The 18,915-nt window shown below is 32.3% G+C and overlaps 3 protein-coding genes across 9 annotated transcripts; 2 read left to right on the forward strand and 1 right to left on the reverse strand.

The window, feature by feature from the left end:
* Positions 1–1,268: 1,268 nt before the first annotated feature.
* LOC109598290 (eukaryotic translation initiation factor 3 subunit G) lies at positions 1,269–3,174 on the reverse strand. Of its 2 annotated transcripts, none has more exons than XM_020014175.2 (2): positions 3,038–3,174; positions 1,269–2,246 (listed from the first exon to the last, which is right to left on the reverse strand). In XM_020014175.2, exon 2 carries the CDS (start codon positions 2,207–2,209, stop codon positions 1,388–1,390), a length of 822 nt encoding a protein of 273 aa, XP_019869734.1. In that variant the 5' UTR covers positions 2,210–2,246; positions 3,038–3,174; the 3' UTR covers positions 1,269–1,387. The 2 variants fall into 2 exon arrangements, with proteins under 2 accessions (XP_019869734.1, XP_019869733.1); XM_020014174.2 differs by lacking the exon at positions 3,038–3,174 and adding an exon at positions 2,568–2,736.
* A 139-nt stretch (positions 3,175–3,313) lies between these two features.
* On the forward strand, positions 3,314–4,300 carry LOC109598254 (eukaryotic translation initiation factor 3 subunit G-like). Its single transcript, XM_020014128.2, has one exon. The coding sequence runs from the start codon at positions 3,395–3,397 to the stop codon at positions 4,208–4,210; it is 816 nt and encodes a 271-aa protein (XP_019869687.1). The 5' UTR covers positions 3,314–3,394; the 3' UTR covers positions 4,211–4,300.
* A 1,119-nt stretch (positions 4,301–5,419) lies between these two features.
* Positions 5,420–18,461, forward strand: LOC109598289 (uncharacterized). Of its 6 annotated transcripts, none has more exons than XM_049964977.1 (10): positions 5,420–5,500; positions 5,757–5,897; positions 5,954–6,079; positions 6,139–6,484; positions 6,557–6,754; positions 6,913–7,096; positions 7,157–7,305; positions 7,359–7,464; positions 7,516–7,639; positions 16,762–18,461. In XM_049964977.1, the coding sequence occupies exon 10, from the start codon at positions 16,771–16,773 to the stop codon at positions 18,286–18,288; it is 1,518 nt and encodes a 505-aa protein (XP_049820934.1). In that variant the 5' UTR covers positions 5,420–5,500; positions 5,757–5,897; positions 5,954–6,079; positions 6,139–6,484; positions 6,557–6,754; positions 6,913–7,096; positions 7,157–7,305; positions 7,359–7,464; positions 7,516–7,639; positions 16,762–16,770; the 3' UTR covers positions 18,289–18,461. The 6 variants fall into 6 exon arrangements, with proteins under 6 accessions (XP_049820934.1, XP_019869731.2, XP_049820935.1 ...); XM_020014172.2 differs by lacking the exon at positions 16,762–18,461 and adding an exon at positions 7,722–7,947; XM_049964978.1 differs by lacking the exons at positions 5,420–5,500; positions 5,757–5,897 and having other exon boundaries at positions 5,936–6,079.
* Positions 18,462–18,915: the final 454 nt, after the last annotated feature.

Below are 18,915 nucleotides of genomic sequence, written 5' to 3' on the forward strand. Positions count from 1 at the left end.
TTATTTATTTTCACTTTTTTAATGATTTTTCAGGAAATTAGTATTAGTAAAAAAATAAAAATCCATAGTATTAAAGTTATTAAAGTGGAACTATGTAATTTAATCAGTATGAATTTAATCATATGGATTTTAATCCTATAGATTTTAATTGTATGGAAATTGATCGTTTGGATTTTGATTGTATGGAAAATGATCGTCTGGAATTTAATCGTATGGAAAATAATCGTATGGATTTTAATCGTATGGAAAATGATCGTATGAATTTTGATCGTATGGAAAATGATCGAATGGATTTCGATCGTATGAAAAATGATCGTACGGATTTTAATCGTATGGAAAATGATCGTATGGAATTAGGTTTTAAGTAATTTCTCACGTTTTTAATGAATTTTTGAGATTTTAGTTTGTTACGTTTTTAGTAAATTTTTACGTTTTTCGTAACATATATATATATATATATATATATATATATATATATATATATATATTTCTTTAAGACTACCACTCGTAATTGTAGCAATTAATGCACCCAAGAAATTTCGAAAGTATGGCTCATTAGTATTTACTACTAATTTTCTTCCGAACTAAATTGTTCGAGAGGACCGAAATTTCTTCCAATTTTGCTTTCACAAAAAATTTATTTCACAATAATTTTCACAAGACATTTTTATTATTAAAAATTTTTTAGTTATAGAAGTGTAATAAACAACTTGTATTAAAAAAAAATCATTGTAATTCATTTTACGGTATAATTAATAATAAATTCAATCATGACACCATAAGATGAATTGAAACACTACATTGTACGGTTTTATAACCATAGAAATTATTTCCTGATTATCCTAGTAGGTGAACACGCATTTGCTGACAACAGATGAAAACAGGATCCATCAAACTCCATCGCGTGTTTACACTTTCCTCGTCGAACGTTACTTTGTAATCTGCCAAGTTAGCAAACACATTAGCTGACTTGGCTTCATAAAGCCCGTAATTATAATATTCATGTGATGTGTGTGCGTTTCGCTAGTTGTTATTGAAATGTGTTGACAGCGGGAAACTATTAAGAGAAATCGTGTCTTTGGGGTGCCTCTTAGTTGATGATTTGTTTATTTGCTTCGTGTACTAAGCTGCTATTGTTTATAAACAAACTAATCTAAAGTTATAGGAGAAAACATAATTTTATAAAAAAATATATTTTATCCCTATTAAAAATTTTTATGTCAATATTATATAATTAATTATTTCATTTGCTAGAAAAACACTTATCATTCAATTTAATGAAGTGAAGTATATTTAGAGAGAAATATAATATTAAATATTACTGTATAATTGGAATCATTATAGCTAAATAAAAAGATAATAAAAAATAAATAAAAAAATCCAAAACTTATTGGTTTGAAGTATGTGGCCTGGACCAGTCGACTGCTAAAATCAAATGATCATAACCGTGCCCATTAAGTCTCGCAATTGCTTCTGCAGCATCTGATCTAAACTTATAATGAACATAAGCATAACCTTTACAATCGTTTTGTTTATCTTTAGCTAAGTATATCTTTGAAATGGGACCAAATGGTTTAACCAAATCTTCCAAGTCTTCGTCAGTTGTATTGCTGCTTAGATTGCCAATTCTAAGAGTCGTCTGCTCTTCCTTTTTCTGCATGACAGGCTTTTGTCTCATTCCAGGTGGAATATATTTGGACACTCCAGGTTTGCTAGGATCACCTCCAACACCTGCTGGTGTTTTTTTATCATCTAAAATTTTGCCACCCTCCAATATGGTATCTTTATAAGGACATTTTGATGTCCAATGATCACCATTACATGTGCGACACTTGATATTTTTATCTCCTAATGCTTTCAATTTGTCAAATGCGTCTTCTTCTGGCTTGTTGTCTTCTTCTTTATTAGAAAGGAATTGCATAAAAACCTCTTCGCCAACAGTTGTAGAAGCTGGATTAGGTCCAGGTCCGTCATTAGTGGAATCTCCAAACTTCTTCCACATTTTCCTGGCTGCTACTGTCTTTGACATGAGCCTTCTCTCAATCTTGTAGGTTCTCACGATTTTAACTTTTTGATTATCCTCGTTTATCTTGTATTCTGTAACTATTTTGAAACCATTCTCATGTACCACACTGGGAGGTGGCAAAGCGGGTTCACTGTCCAATTCAACTTCATCCGCCCAGCTAGATTTCATCTCTTTTTCTGACATGCTTAGACGGTATAAAGTGTTATGAGACAGGAACGATCTGAAATTAAATTTGTTGTATTGATAAATGAAAATTTGAAGGGCGCATCGACCCTCTAGTTAACATATTAAAACAATATTCATGACGGTCAATTGAAAAGTTTTGTGGTGTGTTTACAGTTGCAGATAATTGAAGTAGCGGGCAACATCCGAAACACGCAATCAGCAGCGCAAATATTTGAAAACCAATCCTAGGCGGAACGAAAACCCGAAAAATATAAGTGATACATTAGCATATATGCTCGCATGGTCGGATCCTTTAGTGTGTGTACTTTGGCTCGTGTGTTCAACTTACGACTAACATAACATTTGTTTGACTTACAAATTACACGCGCCCGTTTATTCCATCGCGAGCACTTCAAGCCCGGACGGAGGCTTCATTTCTTAATGGAATTATCACGGTGCCGGTATTTATTCCTTTCAGTTTCAGCACTGATTGCCAGATGATTCGGTTCAGGGCCGTAACAAAGATAAAATCAATATGAATGGCACAACTATATTATTTGAATTTGACGTTTATTGTCATAACGACATTGTCAAATGTTTTATTAAATAAATTCGGCAACCCTGATTACAGTTTTCAGATCGACTGTTTTATGCGGTACAAATATAAAAATATATCAGGATTAAAATATTTCGTTTACATATTGTTGCAAGGGTGTAAAGGACATGAAAGGAAGGAGTTGTGATTAATAACAGAACATATTAGTTGATTAATACATTCCTGATTTTTGTTTACTAATCAAACATCAGGAGGCATATAATTAGCATGATTTATTTTAGATATATTACCTATTACTTATGATATGGCCCAACCATTACTCTTTTGGCCAAGTCCTAGCTCTCAATTCAAATCATTTCGTAGAGGGATCACCAAGGATACCATAAAATAATTTACTTTCGAATATTATCCAAAAATAGAAGGCTAAGTAAAAAAAAAAATTTAGTCAGTTGGTAGGGGAAGTAAACGAAGTTAAAAAATACTTCCTTCCTGCTCTTAGATACGCACTATCTTGTTTGTTATACCATAGTGTCCATAGTAACAACTAGTTTAGCTATTTAGTTTAATTCCATTTATTTATTCACTTATCACAGTAACACCGTGGTGATTGTATTACCTATTCTCTGGTGCATCATTGTCTAGCAAATATGGAAGTAAAAAAAGAAATGAAATCAAGCTGGGCAGATGAAGTCGAAATGTACAATGAGCGGGCTCTACCTCCGTCGTCTGTGGTATATGAAAATGGATTCAAGATAGTCACGGAATACAAAATAAATGAAAAGAATCAAAAAGTGAAAATAGTTAGAACATACAAAATTGAAACGAGACTTACGTCGAAATCGGTCGTCAAAAGAAAGTCCTGGAAAAAATTTGGAGATTCCACGAACGACGGACCAGGACCAAACCCGGGGACGTGTTCTGTCGGCGAAGAAGTTTTCATGCACTTTATTTCCAATAAGGAAGAAGAGAACAAGCCGGAAGAAGACTCGTTAGATAAATTGAAAGCATTGGGAGTCAAAAATATCAAATGTCGTATATGCAATGAGGATCATTGGACTTCAAAGTGCCCGTACAAGGTTGCCGAGGATAGTAAGGTTGCAGATAAAAAAAAATCATTTGGTGGCCCTGCGGGTGATTTAAAGAAATCAGGCGCACCCAAATATATTCCGCCTGGAATAAGGCAGAAACACATATTGCAAACGAAAAATGATCAGACAACTTTGAGAATTGGAAATCTGAGTATGAATACGACTAATGAGGATTTGGAAGATTTGGTTAAACCATTTGGACCTATTTCAAAGATTTATTTGGCAAAATGCAAACAAAACTTATGCAAGGGTTATGCTTATGTTCATTATAAGTATAGATCAGATGCAACCAAAGCACTAACAAGATTACATGGCCATGGATATGATCACTTGATTTTAAAAGTGGAATGGTCAAAGACCCAGTTTAACAAGTAGATTAGTAAGTTTTGATTAAATGGTTCTCTCTATTTCATTCCCTTAATGTTATATATAATACTTCGTATTCAATATATATTATAAAGTCAATTGATGTTTTACTTATTTATTTTCTCATATTTATCTGAAATAAAATATCGTTACATTAAAAAAGTGTATTTTCATTACCAGCATCTAGTCCAGAAAATTTATCTATAAATTCCGGTTCTGGGAGTAGGGTGTGCATAAAAGGACCTGAACGAATCTCCGTCTTACCGTCGACAAGATAAATACGCAGCAACTCCAATCAACAGGGGTTTTAATTACGAGTAATTAATGAAATGACATAGTCCGATTCAAACGCACGGTTATTTATCTAGTGGAAGTGTTTAAAGGGGCTCTTTAATCAAATGTTAAGGGTCCATTGTACGTAGAACCATGCCCAAGTTTTGATTTGTTTTTGGCTGATTAACTTTCCTGCAAAGGATTGAATTGCTGTGAATACGCCTGGACTCGAATTAGCGATAATTGTGCGAGAACCGGTAAATAGGCGAGACTCCCGACTTTTATTCCGGCGAGACGGTGCAAAAGTTTTCCTCATTAATTCAGCAAATAAAAATCATACGATTTATTTGATTGCCAATTAGTTTGAATATATAAATATTTTTTTTCTGTGAATTCTTGTTTTAATTAGTTACTATGTTGGCAAAAATTGACATTTCCATGACAGCGTCAATCTCAGATGTTACAATTAAAAAAGTTTGTATGAAACATTAAAATTTGTAAATCACACACATGTTAATCTCAATTTTCTTACATTAGACCCCAAACAGATTTTTATTCGTAAAGTGGCAAGTATCGGAAAGACGTAAAATTAATTTTCCCAAGCTTTGCTCATTTTGTAAACATGTAAATATGAATAATAAATTGTTATTCAATACTGTGCAAATTGTAAGTTGATTTAAAAAAGCTACAAATTACTATTATTACGTATTGTCATAATTTTTGTAAATTTTGTATTCATAATATACTTATTTAATACTTGATAGAAATATTATCTTAAATAATTCTACGCAAACAAAAACATATTTTCAATTCTAGTTTGATGAAAATTTGTTTAGTATTTTTCCTGAATTTTAATGTGTTTGTGTTTTTTTGTTTGCAAAAATTTTATTGACAAATTTTACAAATATAATTTTTGACCAGTACGATTTTAAATTTCCATTGAGGAACATTTTAAATATGGATAGAAAGTATTTTTTAATAATTCTCTTCGGGTATTTTTTTGAAACAGGGCAAGCTCAAAATTCAGTATGTATAACAAATTTTATTAATTTTACATTTTCATAAAATTAATATAATTCTATAATTATTTCATTTAAGCAAGAAAGTACGTACATATATAATTCAATTTTTATTTACAGTTTTACTACTGTTTTTAATTTAATTTCATAAATTATTTATCGACAAATTTTTATTAAACAAATAAGATAGATATTTAACAATTCGTTTTTCGTATTCTCCTAATATTTAAATAATAATTTATTTAATATATTTTTATTTATAGAATTCAGCTGATCCGATCGTACAAGCACCAGTGGGGATTATACAGGGTCAAAGGCAAACGTATCAGAATTCCACCGATCAGTTTTGCATTTATAAAGGTATCCCTTTTGCAGAGTCACCTGTCGCAGATTTAAGATTCCGAGTAAATTTATTTACTTATTGTTGTTTTGTTGAATTATATTTATTATTATTACATAGCCATCGATCCCGAAAGCACCATGGACAAGTGTATTTAACGCCACAAGCTACAGCCCAGCTTGTTTGAATTTAGTGGGAGGATCATCCTCTGAAGACTGTCTATATTTAAACATATTAACACCAAATGTAATATTTATTCTGATAGCGACAGATATTCCTGTTACTAGATATTTCAAATATTTCAGAATGCCACTAACACTTCCAAACTACCTATTCTCTTCCGGATCTATGGTGGAGCATTTATGTACGGAGACGGCTCTTATTACGCCTCAAAAGCGGAAGAGTATACTAGAATGGGGACTATTGTGGTTACATTCAACTATAGAGTATCTGTGTTCGGTTTTCTAAGTACTGGAGACCTGGAATGTCCTGGGAATATGGGTCTATTCGACCAACTCCTTGCATTGCAATGGGTCAATCAAAATATAATGGCTTTTGGTGGTGATCCCGGCATGGTTACTTTATTCGGTGAAAGCGCTGGAGCTACATCAGTATCATACCTTATGGTATCCCCAAAATCAAGGGACCAAGGTATTTAAACATTCTTTCTTTTCATAATTTCATGAACTAGCAAACAAGTTAGTACGGTAGAAAATTTTATAGGTTTGTTTGGTGGTGCAATTATGCAGTGGCAACGTGTTAACTACGTGGTCCATAAACAGAAATGCGCCAGACTTTGCTAGAGGTTTGGCTGCACTCATGTGTCCAACTACTATAAATTCAACTAAGGATATGATGGCATGCTTCAGGAATGCCTCGGCATCGAATCTTAACTCAAACGCAAACACTTTGTGGAATGAAGTAAGAGATACATTTATTTTGATTTAGCAACCTTTTTTTTGAGTACCGGTCTTTTTCCACAATAAATCTACAACTAAATAATTAAAAATTTGAAGTTTGTGAAAGAAAATCATCAGTATATTTATTATATTTTATCAAAAAGTTATCCGTTTGTTTAGATATACACAGGTGGCGACGCGTTCAATCAATTTCCCATTGCCCCAGTAATAGAAATCAATCATCCAGATGCATTTATGAGTGAATCAAATTGGGTTAACTTAAAATATGGATATTTTCAACGAGTTCCGGTAATAATTGGCACAACGTGTCTAGAAGGAAACTTTTTGCAGAGCACCACACTAGGTAATACATATTTTAGGCATTTAGGTGTTTATAATTACGTCGCATTTCTTTGAATTTCAGCTCAATATTCAGCAAAAACTACAGTTGCATGTGGACTGACTCCCTGGGATATGAACATAAATAATAACATAACAGCATGTCAAGTTGATCTGATACTACGTCAGAAGTATTTTACCAGTAACACGAATTACACCGCACAAGTGCAAAAGGTAATAAGCAATATTAATACAATGTTAATGTAAATTATAAAAACTAATTTCAGTTTGTAGGTGATGTTTTATTCCATAAAGCTACAGTGAAAGCTGCCAAATTACTCTGTCCATACACAATGCCAGTTTTTTATTATAGATTTTGTTTCCCAAACACAGGTGACTAGAATGATTCCACCATAACAACATTTTAATCTGTCTTGGCTTTAGATGCAGGTCATGGTTCAGATACACCATACACGTTTTGTACGGCAAGTGACTTTGCAAATGATACTGCTAGTCAGACTACTTGTCAAACAATGATGAGCATGTGGGCAAATTTCGCAAAATACAGGTATGTTGAACAAGTTTTCAAAATTAGAAATTTCACATTTGAATTAAGAAGATTCGATACGTATGTGCCCTTTATTATTTAGGAATCCAATTTACCCGAATGATACAAATCCACTTCTGAACAATGTGTCCTGGTCACCTATGGATAATTCGAATTGTAGTAATTTAGTATACTTGAACATCAGCATAACAATGAATACCGCATCCAACCCAGATGATGAAATCATTCAAATGTGGGACTGGCTCTATGACTTCTATGGACAACTTAATTACACAACATACTGATATTATTATTGAAGTAACATTATCAGTAACACACATAATCTTAAAGTAAAAAATTAAATAACGACAATTTTCCTTGTAAAAGTTAAATAATAAGATAAAAAAACTTAAAAAATTGATCAATTGAGGTAGTTTTTGTAAATATAACGATTCTGTCTTGTCAAAATTAAACACTTTCATTTTATTACTGTTTCCACTTCCTTCGGAATGTGGTTAATTTCGCCTTATAGTCGTGGGTCAGTTTCGAATTTCCCGTAATCGGATCCACAATTCAACTAATTAAAATTAAGGAGTGAATTGTTTGCAAATCAGAAGTTATGTCTGGCTGTGTGTCGGTCCTGGGGGCGTCGGGAATATGAACGTCGAGATTAAAATGAAATTTGAATAATTATACAATAACACGCACTTAGTTATAAAGTTGTTTAAATCCATCCGGTGAACTGTTGTATTGCATTTCGTGACGTCTGCTCATTAAAATATTTTAATTACGCCCCAATGAATATTCAAAAGTTCTCCGGCAATCCGACGCGATGAGGAATATTTACATATCGTACATTACTGTGTAAAACACAATTCCTGAGGATAATTGTGCACCCCTTCAATGTTGTACAATTAAAATTTATTCGACGATATTGAATCATGCTGTTGTGTGGCACAACTTGTGCCACAAGTTGGGTACAGTCGCAGTTGCAACAGGAATTAAATTCAGTAACGTCACAATGAAATCACAGTGTCTATACATATGAATAATCAGAAATAAACATGAAAACATTTATTTGTTATGATAATGTTAGTAGAGATATTAGTGAAGCTCCAATTTTTACGTGGAGAATTACAGTACATCGGTAAGAATTTATTTTACTTATAAAAAAATCGAAATTAATTGCAAAATGATACTGATGGATGATATAAAATCGATGAACGTTCTCCGAAAGTGTAATATTTGTTGCAGATACCAAATTTGGTATCAATAACGAACTTTGTATGTAAATCAGTGCGTTCCCCTTTTCACAACCGCAGCGACTCTTTGGGCTAGTGCATATGACATGACACAAAGTATATACTGTCGACAGAACACGGTTTTCCCATCTGCTTATTAACACCGATATATGCATATGCGAATATTTCAAAATAAAACAACGCCCGCTTCTAAATCTATTTATGTATAATTTTCATTATTTACTTTTTAGTGATTATTTTTGACCTCGCCTAAATTTAATTGTCCTCTTAATATTGTATGCTAAGTAAGATATGATAAAAATAATATAAATAAATATACACATCATAATATTATTAAAATATTACATTTTAATAAATGACCAATTAAATATTTCAATATATTAATAATTTAATAAAAACTGAAATGTGGTTGGTGTGAATGAACACAAATTTTTCATTAGTGATTGCATCAAATGTAAAAAATGTTATGATTCAACTCCTGCTAATTTCCGAATCTGTTTTTTGTCCTTAACTATTTTTTTTTCCTTCCTTTGGTAGTGAATTATACTGTTACTGAATTATACTGTTAGAAATTGAATCATCCACCAATCTTAATATGTTACAAGAAACGAATCGTCCAACGTGTTGGCTGAATGAGAGATTCATATTTTAGTATTATCCAAACAAAGATGGTTGTGTAGAGAATTTTTTATGATGGTATTTTCTTTGTTATGAACATCAAGTTTCAAAAGTCTTTAATCCGGTAAATAATAAATTTACTTGTTTAAATTTTATTCAAGCAGCGTAGGTTTGTGCATTTTCATGTCAAAATTAAAACTCAAATAGAAACGTTCAGTTGTTAAACATTTTATATAGTTAAAATATCAGATAAAATGTCAAAATATTCATTAACTAACCAATTATTATTGGTAGTAGTATTGGTAGTATTCCACACCTACTACAGGCTGCAGTTAAATAATGGAATAACACCTCATAATATTGTTATCGATTTGGTAAATATTAAATCACTTTAGGGGTTCTTTTACAGATGATAAGAGAGTCTAATAATCCGTTTTTATTATTTTGAATCAAATATTAGCGTGGTCCAAGACTTTTGAAACCAAATATATCTTAAAAAGAACCAACTTCGTCTGTAAAAGTATCTAAATTAATAAACAATTTTTCTTGTAGGTTCATTTAACATATTTAACTTATCACTCACGACTTTGTAATTACTATTTCATAACACCATTTCCATTAAAAAATAGTTGGTACATGCCAGTCAACACAATTGAGTTAAATTGACACCATTTTGAATTTTTGAAGGAGAATGACGTTTCGCCAGCACGAATGGCTAGCATCTTCAGAGGTCTGATTTGGTTCGTGTCACTTTAACATCTGATTGACAACTAAATGACAACTTAGACAATTGATATTCTAGAAATTTCGTTTTCTTCGTTGGCCGTTCTTACCTGCTTAGCGATTTTGGTGTTTTTGAGCACTGGTATTTTATCAAGCTTCAATGCTTCTTCCTTTCTATTGAAGTTGTTTCCGTGTTTATGGATTTCAATTGCTTCCCTAATCATTTTCTTGTGATATCCAGTTGTCGAGACAAGCAATTGTGTATTTTGAAATTTTATCTTATCACCTAACAGTGCATGTTCAGGTACAGAAGACTTGTCTGATTGTCCTAGTTTGCAGTTTCGTTTGTGTTCCTTAATCCTAGTCCCTATTGAACGTTTTGTAGTACCGATGTATACTTTCTCGCAAGATGATCTCTCCTATCTTTGTCAGATCTGAGACTCTGTTGAATCTTCCTTATTGGTATAAAAACAGTATGGATGTTATGTTTTAATAAGATTTTTTCAATTCTATCAGTAACTTCAAATATATATGGGGGAAAAGCTTTACCAATCGTGGGTTCACTAGGTGGATCTTTATTATTAGTATGAGGTCTCATTGTATGTCTTATTTCTGAGCGTTTGTTTCCTTTGGCCTGTAGTGTTTTTTCTAACTGTTTTTGTTCTTCAGCGAGGTGGTGTGTAGCACATATCCTTTTGGCTCGTTCGGTTAGTGTTTTGATGACCTCTTATTTTTGACTAAGATGATGGTTAGATAGTTTATGTTGGTGCCCATCGGTGTGTATAGGTTGTCGGTATACTGTATGGTCTAAATGTTCACCCACTCTTTATTAGGATATCCAAAAAATGAATTTGGTTCTCCTTCTCCAATTCCATTGTGAATTTGATATTGTTATGTTGAGAGTTTTAGTAAATTCATTAAATTCTTTTATTTTTAGTTTTTTATTTATTTTTATTATGATTGTTACAATTTCATTATATTTTACTCCAAAAACTAACTATTACTTCTTAACACCAATTCTTATGATTTTTAATATTGTTATAATGGGTAACATTTGAATGAAATATAAAAAAAATGTGTTTGAGGTTACCACTAGATAAATCCGAAACATTTGACGCCACAAAGTAAAGCGCGATAGTTCGACGCCACGGGACCGTATTACAGGAATCACATCTGGGCCCCACTGGCTGCAGCCCCATAAAATAAATCCGATGGAGCCCCATTCGGGCGACGTTATGCAAATACGGCGGGCGTCGCGACTCGCTCTTTTCCAGAGGAGCAGGAGGCGGGAGGCGAAACGCGTTCATTTGGCCCGTGCATGTCACACGTCACCCCGTTTCATTACGTGTCACAGTCACGTTAAGATTGTTAGTTTCCCACCGGGCCCTGATTGGGATTATGTATTCCATTTCTGGCTTGTATTCGATTCCGATATCCCATTAAGAGCGCGGCAAATTGTCAAACGCCGACTAACGATTATTAGCCGACGCCCGAGGTAAACGGATCCTTCGTCGTACAAGTGTGCGTGTGTACTTGTACACAACTTTGGCGAATTAAATTTTCAGGGGAAATTCGTAATTATCAATTTAAAACGCGAGAATTCAATTTAGCTCGCTTGGTGTTGATCAATGAAGACGTAACTGTGTTCCCACGTATGGGGAAGCCGTGGACTGAATCATGCAAAATTAATACATTGATTAACATTCATAGACTTATGAATACTTTGTTCTAACAAAAGTAAATACCAATATTCAAATTTCTACGAAACTTAGAAATGCATAAACTGTTCGTGACTGAAAGTCAGGATAATATTTTATAACAATTTTGCTTCTTTTTGGATGATTAATTAAATTAACTAGCTTTTCAAAATTATTTTTCATCCAGTTATTAAAAAATGTGGCCATCAATATTTGGCGTTCGATTATTTTAATTCATTTTTTAGAAATGTATTTTACAATTATATTTTCAACCAAAATTTCTAAAACTTCTTTTCTTCGATGTAATAATTGTCAAAATAAGATACACTAACACAATTCTTATATTTGTTAAATTATGTGGTGAACCAGATATTTTATTATCTTCATTGAACGTTTTATTATGCTTATTGAGTACGAAATTATTTCTTGTATTGAAAGTATATATGTAAGTGATAATACGTATTTTGAAATGAGTTTTGTAGAAATGTGTGTTGGGCTCCTGAGGGGAGGCAAAATCGACATAAAATCGTGCACATGGCAGGGCAATTTGGCTGCAAGTTCTGAACAGATGCACTCGTTTTGCTCATTTGCGGGGACCCCGTCTTAACGTTTCACGCCCGAATGCCAGACTATCAGTACAAGACGCAAGAATATCTGTGCCATTGTAGGATGTTATCTATTTTGACAGTTTACTAGTTTCCTTACCCGGGAACTTCTGTTAATTGAAACGTTGCGACAATCAATATGGTGTATGGAACTTGCTTGAAAAGCTGCCAAGAATGGGGAGAATGAAATGGTGGGCTGAAGTAGACAGAAAATTTAAAGTCAAAAAATACTTATTTTGTTTTTCCTACTAGCTTAAACATACCATTTAAGTGTCGATACAGATTAAGTTGTGTATTGTAATAATTATTCGGGTTAAATTCAAAATTAAAATCTATTGGACTAGCTAGCACCAGTACCAAAAATTTGAACAACAGTACCATAAGAAGATGAATTTTGGGTTTAAATGGAAAATTACAACTTTTGTATATCAGAAAAAACAAATAGTGAAACTTTTAACCAATCATTGGTCCCTAGGGATGAATATTGGTTGCATGGTACACGAAAGAAAGCATCACATAGCAGCAACAGGTTGATTTGGCAAAGTATTAAACATGGCCTCAATTTGCCCTCGTACTAATTCATATTTATAATTTTTATTGAACGCCTTAACTATAACACAAATTCCATTTAACATAAAAGTGTAAAGAAACAAAAAATACTATTATTCAAAAATTGTTTATAAATATCGATAGAATTAAAATCTTGACACTTGAGACTAGTATCATAAGAGCAAAAGCATTATGTTAAAATGACGTTCGAGGGAGTATCGATTTTTAGCAGACTATTCAGTTGCCAAATAGGTTGTAGGATTCGAACAGAGATTGACATTATTGCAAAGGCTAAGTGGTAGAAAGAAAACACCGCATAACCACACACAACAACAAATCCATTAATTCAAAGGACTAAGAAAACTAAAATAAACAATTAAACTGTAAACTTAACAACAAAAGATAAAAGTACCCATCTTTGCTTAAAAAGTATAATGAAAAACAAGGTCAGGATTTTTGGAATTATAAAGAATTTTAGATTTAAAATACTTCTCTATTTATTTAAAAAAATACAAAGGTAATAATTCTTTTTTCTTATCTTAAATCTTAAAAAAATCAATAATATCACCTTAAGTTATAAGCGGCCATAGTTGTGTCCAGACAAACAAATTAATCCAAATAAGAGCACACTTAATCACTCGCGACATATCACACCTCATTATTTTTTATTAGAAAAATTCAATCGAATTCGTTCGGAGTGCAGGCTGACATGACCGAGAGCAGGCCCAACTGACCCACTTTTGCAAGATGCACCATGCCGGTGCATTTCGCGCATAGTTACCTAGTGCTCTACTAAAACTAACATGGACGCACAAAACACAGCCCCAGAATTATTTTTTATGAAAACTTTTAATAATACTTGTTACAAACCGATTATAATAAAACGGTTTACATACAAAAACACTTTTTATGAGAACATAAATAATTTCATAATATGCTCTCTAAAAAGAAGAAATTGATATCAATGTATGTATGCCAAATTTTCATATAATTAAGACTTAATAATAAGTAATACTATAAACAAACGTAAATATAAACAACAAGATGCAAATACTTAATAATAAACATTTGCCAAATTTTTATATAATTAAGACTTAATAATAAGTAATACTATAAACAAACGTAAATATAAATAACAGGATGAATTATACAAATACTTAACAAAAAGGTTTTTTATTGAATATTTTTGTTAATCACACATACACTTGTTCTATTCGATCAGATTAAAATATTCAAGTAACATAAACATGAATGACAATAATAAATCAAGAAAATTACAATATTATGAATACGTCTCTGTTAAAAAAAAACAATACATCTCTTAGAAAACGTAATAATCCATGAAAAGTATTTTGGGGATTCACTGGAAAACAAAGTAGTTCCCCAACGAACTTGTTGCTTCAACGGGTTACTTCTCGGGAGACACTGTTGTCGAACTGCCCTGTTTTTACCAATCATTGAATACGTATTGTTTAATTATAACTAACATGTTGCTGATTTACTAAATTTTAAAAATATATTATAAATAATAACCACATAATTTGATGATTATTAATGATTGCTAAACATTTAATTTAATGTTTTATTTAAAAATTTTTACCCTCGTAACCTTGAGTTTTAATTGTTAAATTAGGCAACTATGTAACAGTATCGTCATACTTTACAGCAAGTTCAGAGATTTGAAGTGCACCTTATCTATCGGTTTAAAAAACTGAATCTTCGTCAAGCAAAGTAAGTTTTTAATTTTCTTAAATATATAGAGAATAGGCTTATACAAAATAATACTACCAATATTGCTTGTTCGTGAAAAATATGCAATTACGCATGGAACCTGGTGATTATTAGTGTTTTTTTTATGTTCATTTTAGAAGAATGCCGACACAATCTTTCGTGACTTCGACAATAAAAAACGACATAAAATGTTCCCTGTGTCATGGATATTTATCTCATTTCCCAGTTTACATCACTGCTTCAGAGAATATTTGTGGAAGATGTCCACACCCCGAGGGATCTATCAGGAATTCTATTTATGAAACCCTAGCCAGTACTTACAAATTTCCTTGTATGTACGACGTGAATGGTTGTTTGCACAATGATACACCAGAAAAAATTAATGAGCATGAAAAATTTTGCTCATACAGATTGATTGAATGCCCTGTTTTAATTGATAATGAAAAATGTAGCTGGAGAGATCGTCCTACAGAAGTTTTGACACATTTTGAACAATGTCACCCTACATATATTCTACAAAATGCAGAATTTGAATTAAGCTTCTCTCCTAACCTAAATATGTACTATTTGTTACCACACTTCGAAGACTTTTTCTTCGTGCTAGTCAATGTGGATAAGAAAGTGAACATATGTAAAATGAACATTGAATATGTGGGAAATAACCCCAAGTGCCTGGATTACGATATAAGAATAATCTTCCAAACAGTTAACAAATCTGTAGAAGTCACCTCCACACACAAACTAGGACAATCCACATTTGACATTCAACATACCAAAAAACAACTGAATGATCCAGTAGCAATCATTTGCCACATAGATATGTTTAAAGAGAAATTAGAAAAAATAACACAAAAGATAGATGACAAGGGTGAAGAGTTCTTGCAAGAACTAGAATGTCCAGTGTGTTTCCTTTACATGGTTCCTCCAATTATGCAATGTGAAAAGGGGCACAGTATGTGTAAAGGTTGTACAGATCAATTGACCCAGTGTCCCACATGTAAAGCTCCTATCAAATTGACACAAAATTTTGCTCTGGAAAAGATATCACGTATTATGACCTTTCCTTGCAAAAACGATCGTTGCGATTTCAAAGGCAAATCTAATGTAATTAAGGAACATGAGACATCTTGCATCTGGGGCCCGCTTCTGTGCCCATTTAACAATTATGGGAATTGTTGCTGGTCTGATATATTAGAAAACTTATATGATCACATTAATAAAGACCATTATGAAAATTTATTGGAGATGGAACAAGTTGTTATACCATTTACAGGTGAAGATTTTGAAGATTGTTTTGTACTGAAATTTAATTTAAAATTGTTTATGCTGCATTTGGAGTATGAAGAAAACGTCTTCAAGTTTGCAATACAACTCCTTGGCCAAAGAGAAGAATGTGCAAAATATAAGTTCAATATTGATATAATTGATTTTAGCCAACAGAATCGCCGCTTTTACTTCTCTGACATCTGCTCCAAATACACCCCCAAGGAACAAGCTTTTATTAATGAAAATTATTATACAGTTAATTATGAGCAAATAAGAAATATGATTACTGACTGTTTTGGATTTAGACTGTCTATATGTGTTATTTAATGATTTAAAGAATATTTTTATTAGAGTTTTGATGTAATTTTTATTGCATGACTTTATTTTGTTTAACTATTATTTTATTGTATTCTATTATGTATTTTTTTATATTTGGTTTGAATTAATTTAACTAATTTGTTACTGCAACACTAATGAAAATGTTTAATTAACAATTTTTTTATGTACTTTGTAATATTTACTAAATTATAATATCCAACATATTTACGTGTATGTTATCTTTTGCTTTGACTCAATAAATATAATTATAGTAAATTAGTTTGTCTGTGTGTGATTGTTTGAACTGATTTTTCTCATATATTGTATGTATATGAGATAAAAACCACATCAAGTAAATAATATAATAAAAATAGTTTCAGATAATGGCGAACCAATTTTGCATTCCCCCGGAAGTGATGGAAACACTAAAATGTTCCCAGTGCAAGAACTACCTGTCGACTTTTCCCATTTACATGATGGACTCTGATCAATCAATTTGTGGACGGTGTCCGGTCGTCCAATGCGATAAACTTATCCGCGACGAAGCATATGAGAACATAGCTCAATACATTATTTTCCCTTGTTCTTATGCAAAGAACGGATGCGAACAAAAGCTCAACCCCCTGGACTTGAAAGGTCACGAAGTAAACTGCGAGTATAGACAGTTCGAGTGTCCCAGCAAGCATTACACCAAATGCAAATGGGAAGGTTCTAGCAAAGAACTCGAGGAACATTTCAAAGCCAATCATTCAGACCTTCTCATCGAGGATTCTCGCTTTAACTTATCGTTCATGAACAGTCACAAGGAGAATTTGCTGCTGGTTCATGAATCCACCTTGTTCGTCGTAACCAAGGAGATTGATTCTAAGAAACGTACACTTTGTTGCACTGTGAAGAACATACTGTTGGACGATGATGATAATAATTACAACTACAGGCTGGTATTGGAGAGTGGCAACAGAAATTACACACACAAATGCTCTGAGAAATCCACCGTCTCATCCAATGACGAAAACTTAACTAAAATCACCGCAGATTTCGTGTTGGAACAACTTGGTAATCCAGAGACCATGGTCGCCAGGATTGACATAGTAAAATCCTCGTCAAATTCGTATTTTACAAGTAAGAAAGAAGAAGAAGTCGTTTCGGATATCAATTTCGATATGTTGAAAGAGTTAGAATGTCCCAAATGCAGTGATTACATGGTTTCTACGATTTTTCAATGTTCGGATGGACATAGTTTTTGTAATGATTGTAAAAATGAGGGAGAATGTGTATTGTGTCCCGATAAAAAGGAAATAAAGGAGACGCGTAATTACTCTCTTGAAAAATTTGCCACCTACTTCCAGTTTCCTTGCAAATACCGAAAGGCTGGCTGTTTTTTCTTGGGAAAGAACAACACAATTCAACAGCATCAACAGTTTTGCAAATTCGGCTTGTATATGTGTCCTGTTAACGGATTCGAAGACTGTAAATGGAAGGATAGCTTGGACGCTATTGTGGCCCATGTAAATAAAGCTCACAGCAATTCAATGTTAAAGAGTGACAAAATCAACATTCCCTGGCATAAAGATGGAATGAAGGAAGTACTGGAATACTACTTCATCATATTTTCTGGAAATTTATTCCGGGTGATATATAAGTATGCAGCGGATAAAATGTACTGGTGTGTGCAATACGTCGGCCCCGCTGAAAACTGCAAAAATCACAAGTACGAAATTGATTTTATCGACAATTCCGATTCGAACAATCGCCAGTTCTTGAGATATAACGTGGTACCCATGTGCGATGTCAACGAATGCTTCAAAGTCAAAGGGCAATATGTTACCATGTACTATGATCAACTAGAAGAATATATTACCGATACATTCAGTTTCCGAATTCGTATTTTTGCACAATAAGTTATGATCCAACATACTATACATAATATAATTTTTATTTTATTTTAAACAATTAAATTTTATCTCATATATTTTATTATTAAACTACATTATGAAATATTTTGTGTTGTTACGCTTTTGTTATATTTTGAATACTATTTTTATGTGTAATAAATATTATATCAAATATTCTATATTATTCTTATTTATTCAGGTTTAACCATCAATTATTAAACAATATTAGACAAATAATAAGAATTACAAATTAATTAATAATGACATGTTTAGGATCTGGGAGAATTTTTATTTTCGTTTATAATAATATAAGAAATTGATTCATTTTATGTAAACAATAAAACACAGAAAGCATAAAGTTAATAATTTCATTCATCATCAAATATAAATTTAATAGAAAATTAACGTACTATGGGGGAGCAAAAGTAAAGACACAAATTTATTTTTATATTAAGTTATGTTATATTTGGTGGCATATCCCTTTTTTTATAACCTCTAAGCATCTATTTTTCAAAAAGCCAATAACGTTCCATACTGACACAATTGCACTAAATAATTCTTTATATTTGGACCGAATTTCCTTATCCACCATATCACAAAGGTTCTGAATGGGGTTAAGATCCGATTTTTGCC

This window comes from Aethina tumida, chromosome 3 (genome assembly GCF_024364675.1).
Source record: "Aethina tumida isolate Nest 87 chromosome 3, icAetTumi1.1, whole genome shotgun sequence".
Classification (NCBI taxonomy): domain Eukaryota; kingdom Metazoa; phylum Arthropoda; class Insecta; order Coleoptera; family Nitidulidae; genus Aethina; species Aethina tumida.

What these genes read in the sequence shown, in the direction of transcription:
- LOC109598290 (XM_020014175.2), bottom strand. Translation starts at nt 2,209, where the DNA reads ATGTCAGAAAAAGAGATGAAATCTAGCTGGGCGGATGAAGTTGAATTG.
- LOC109598254 (XM_020014128.2), top strand. Translation starts at nt 3,395, where the DNA reads ATGGAAGTAAAAAAAGAAATGAAATCAAGCTGGGCAGATGAAGTCGAA.
- LOC109598289 (XM_049964977.1), top strand. Translation starts at nt 16,771, where the DNA reads ATGGCGAACCAATTTTGCATTCCCCCGGAAGTGATGGAAACACTAAAA.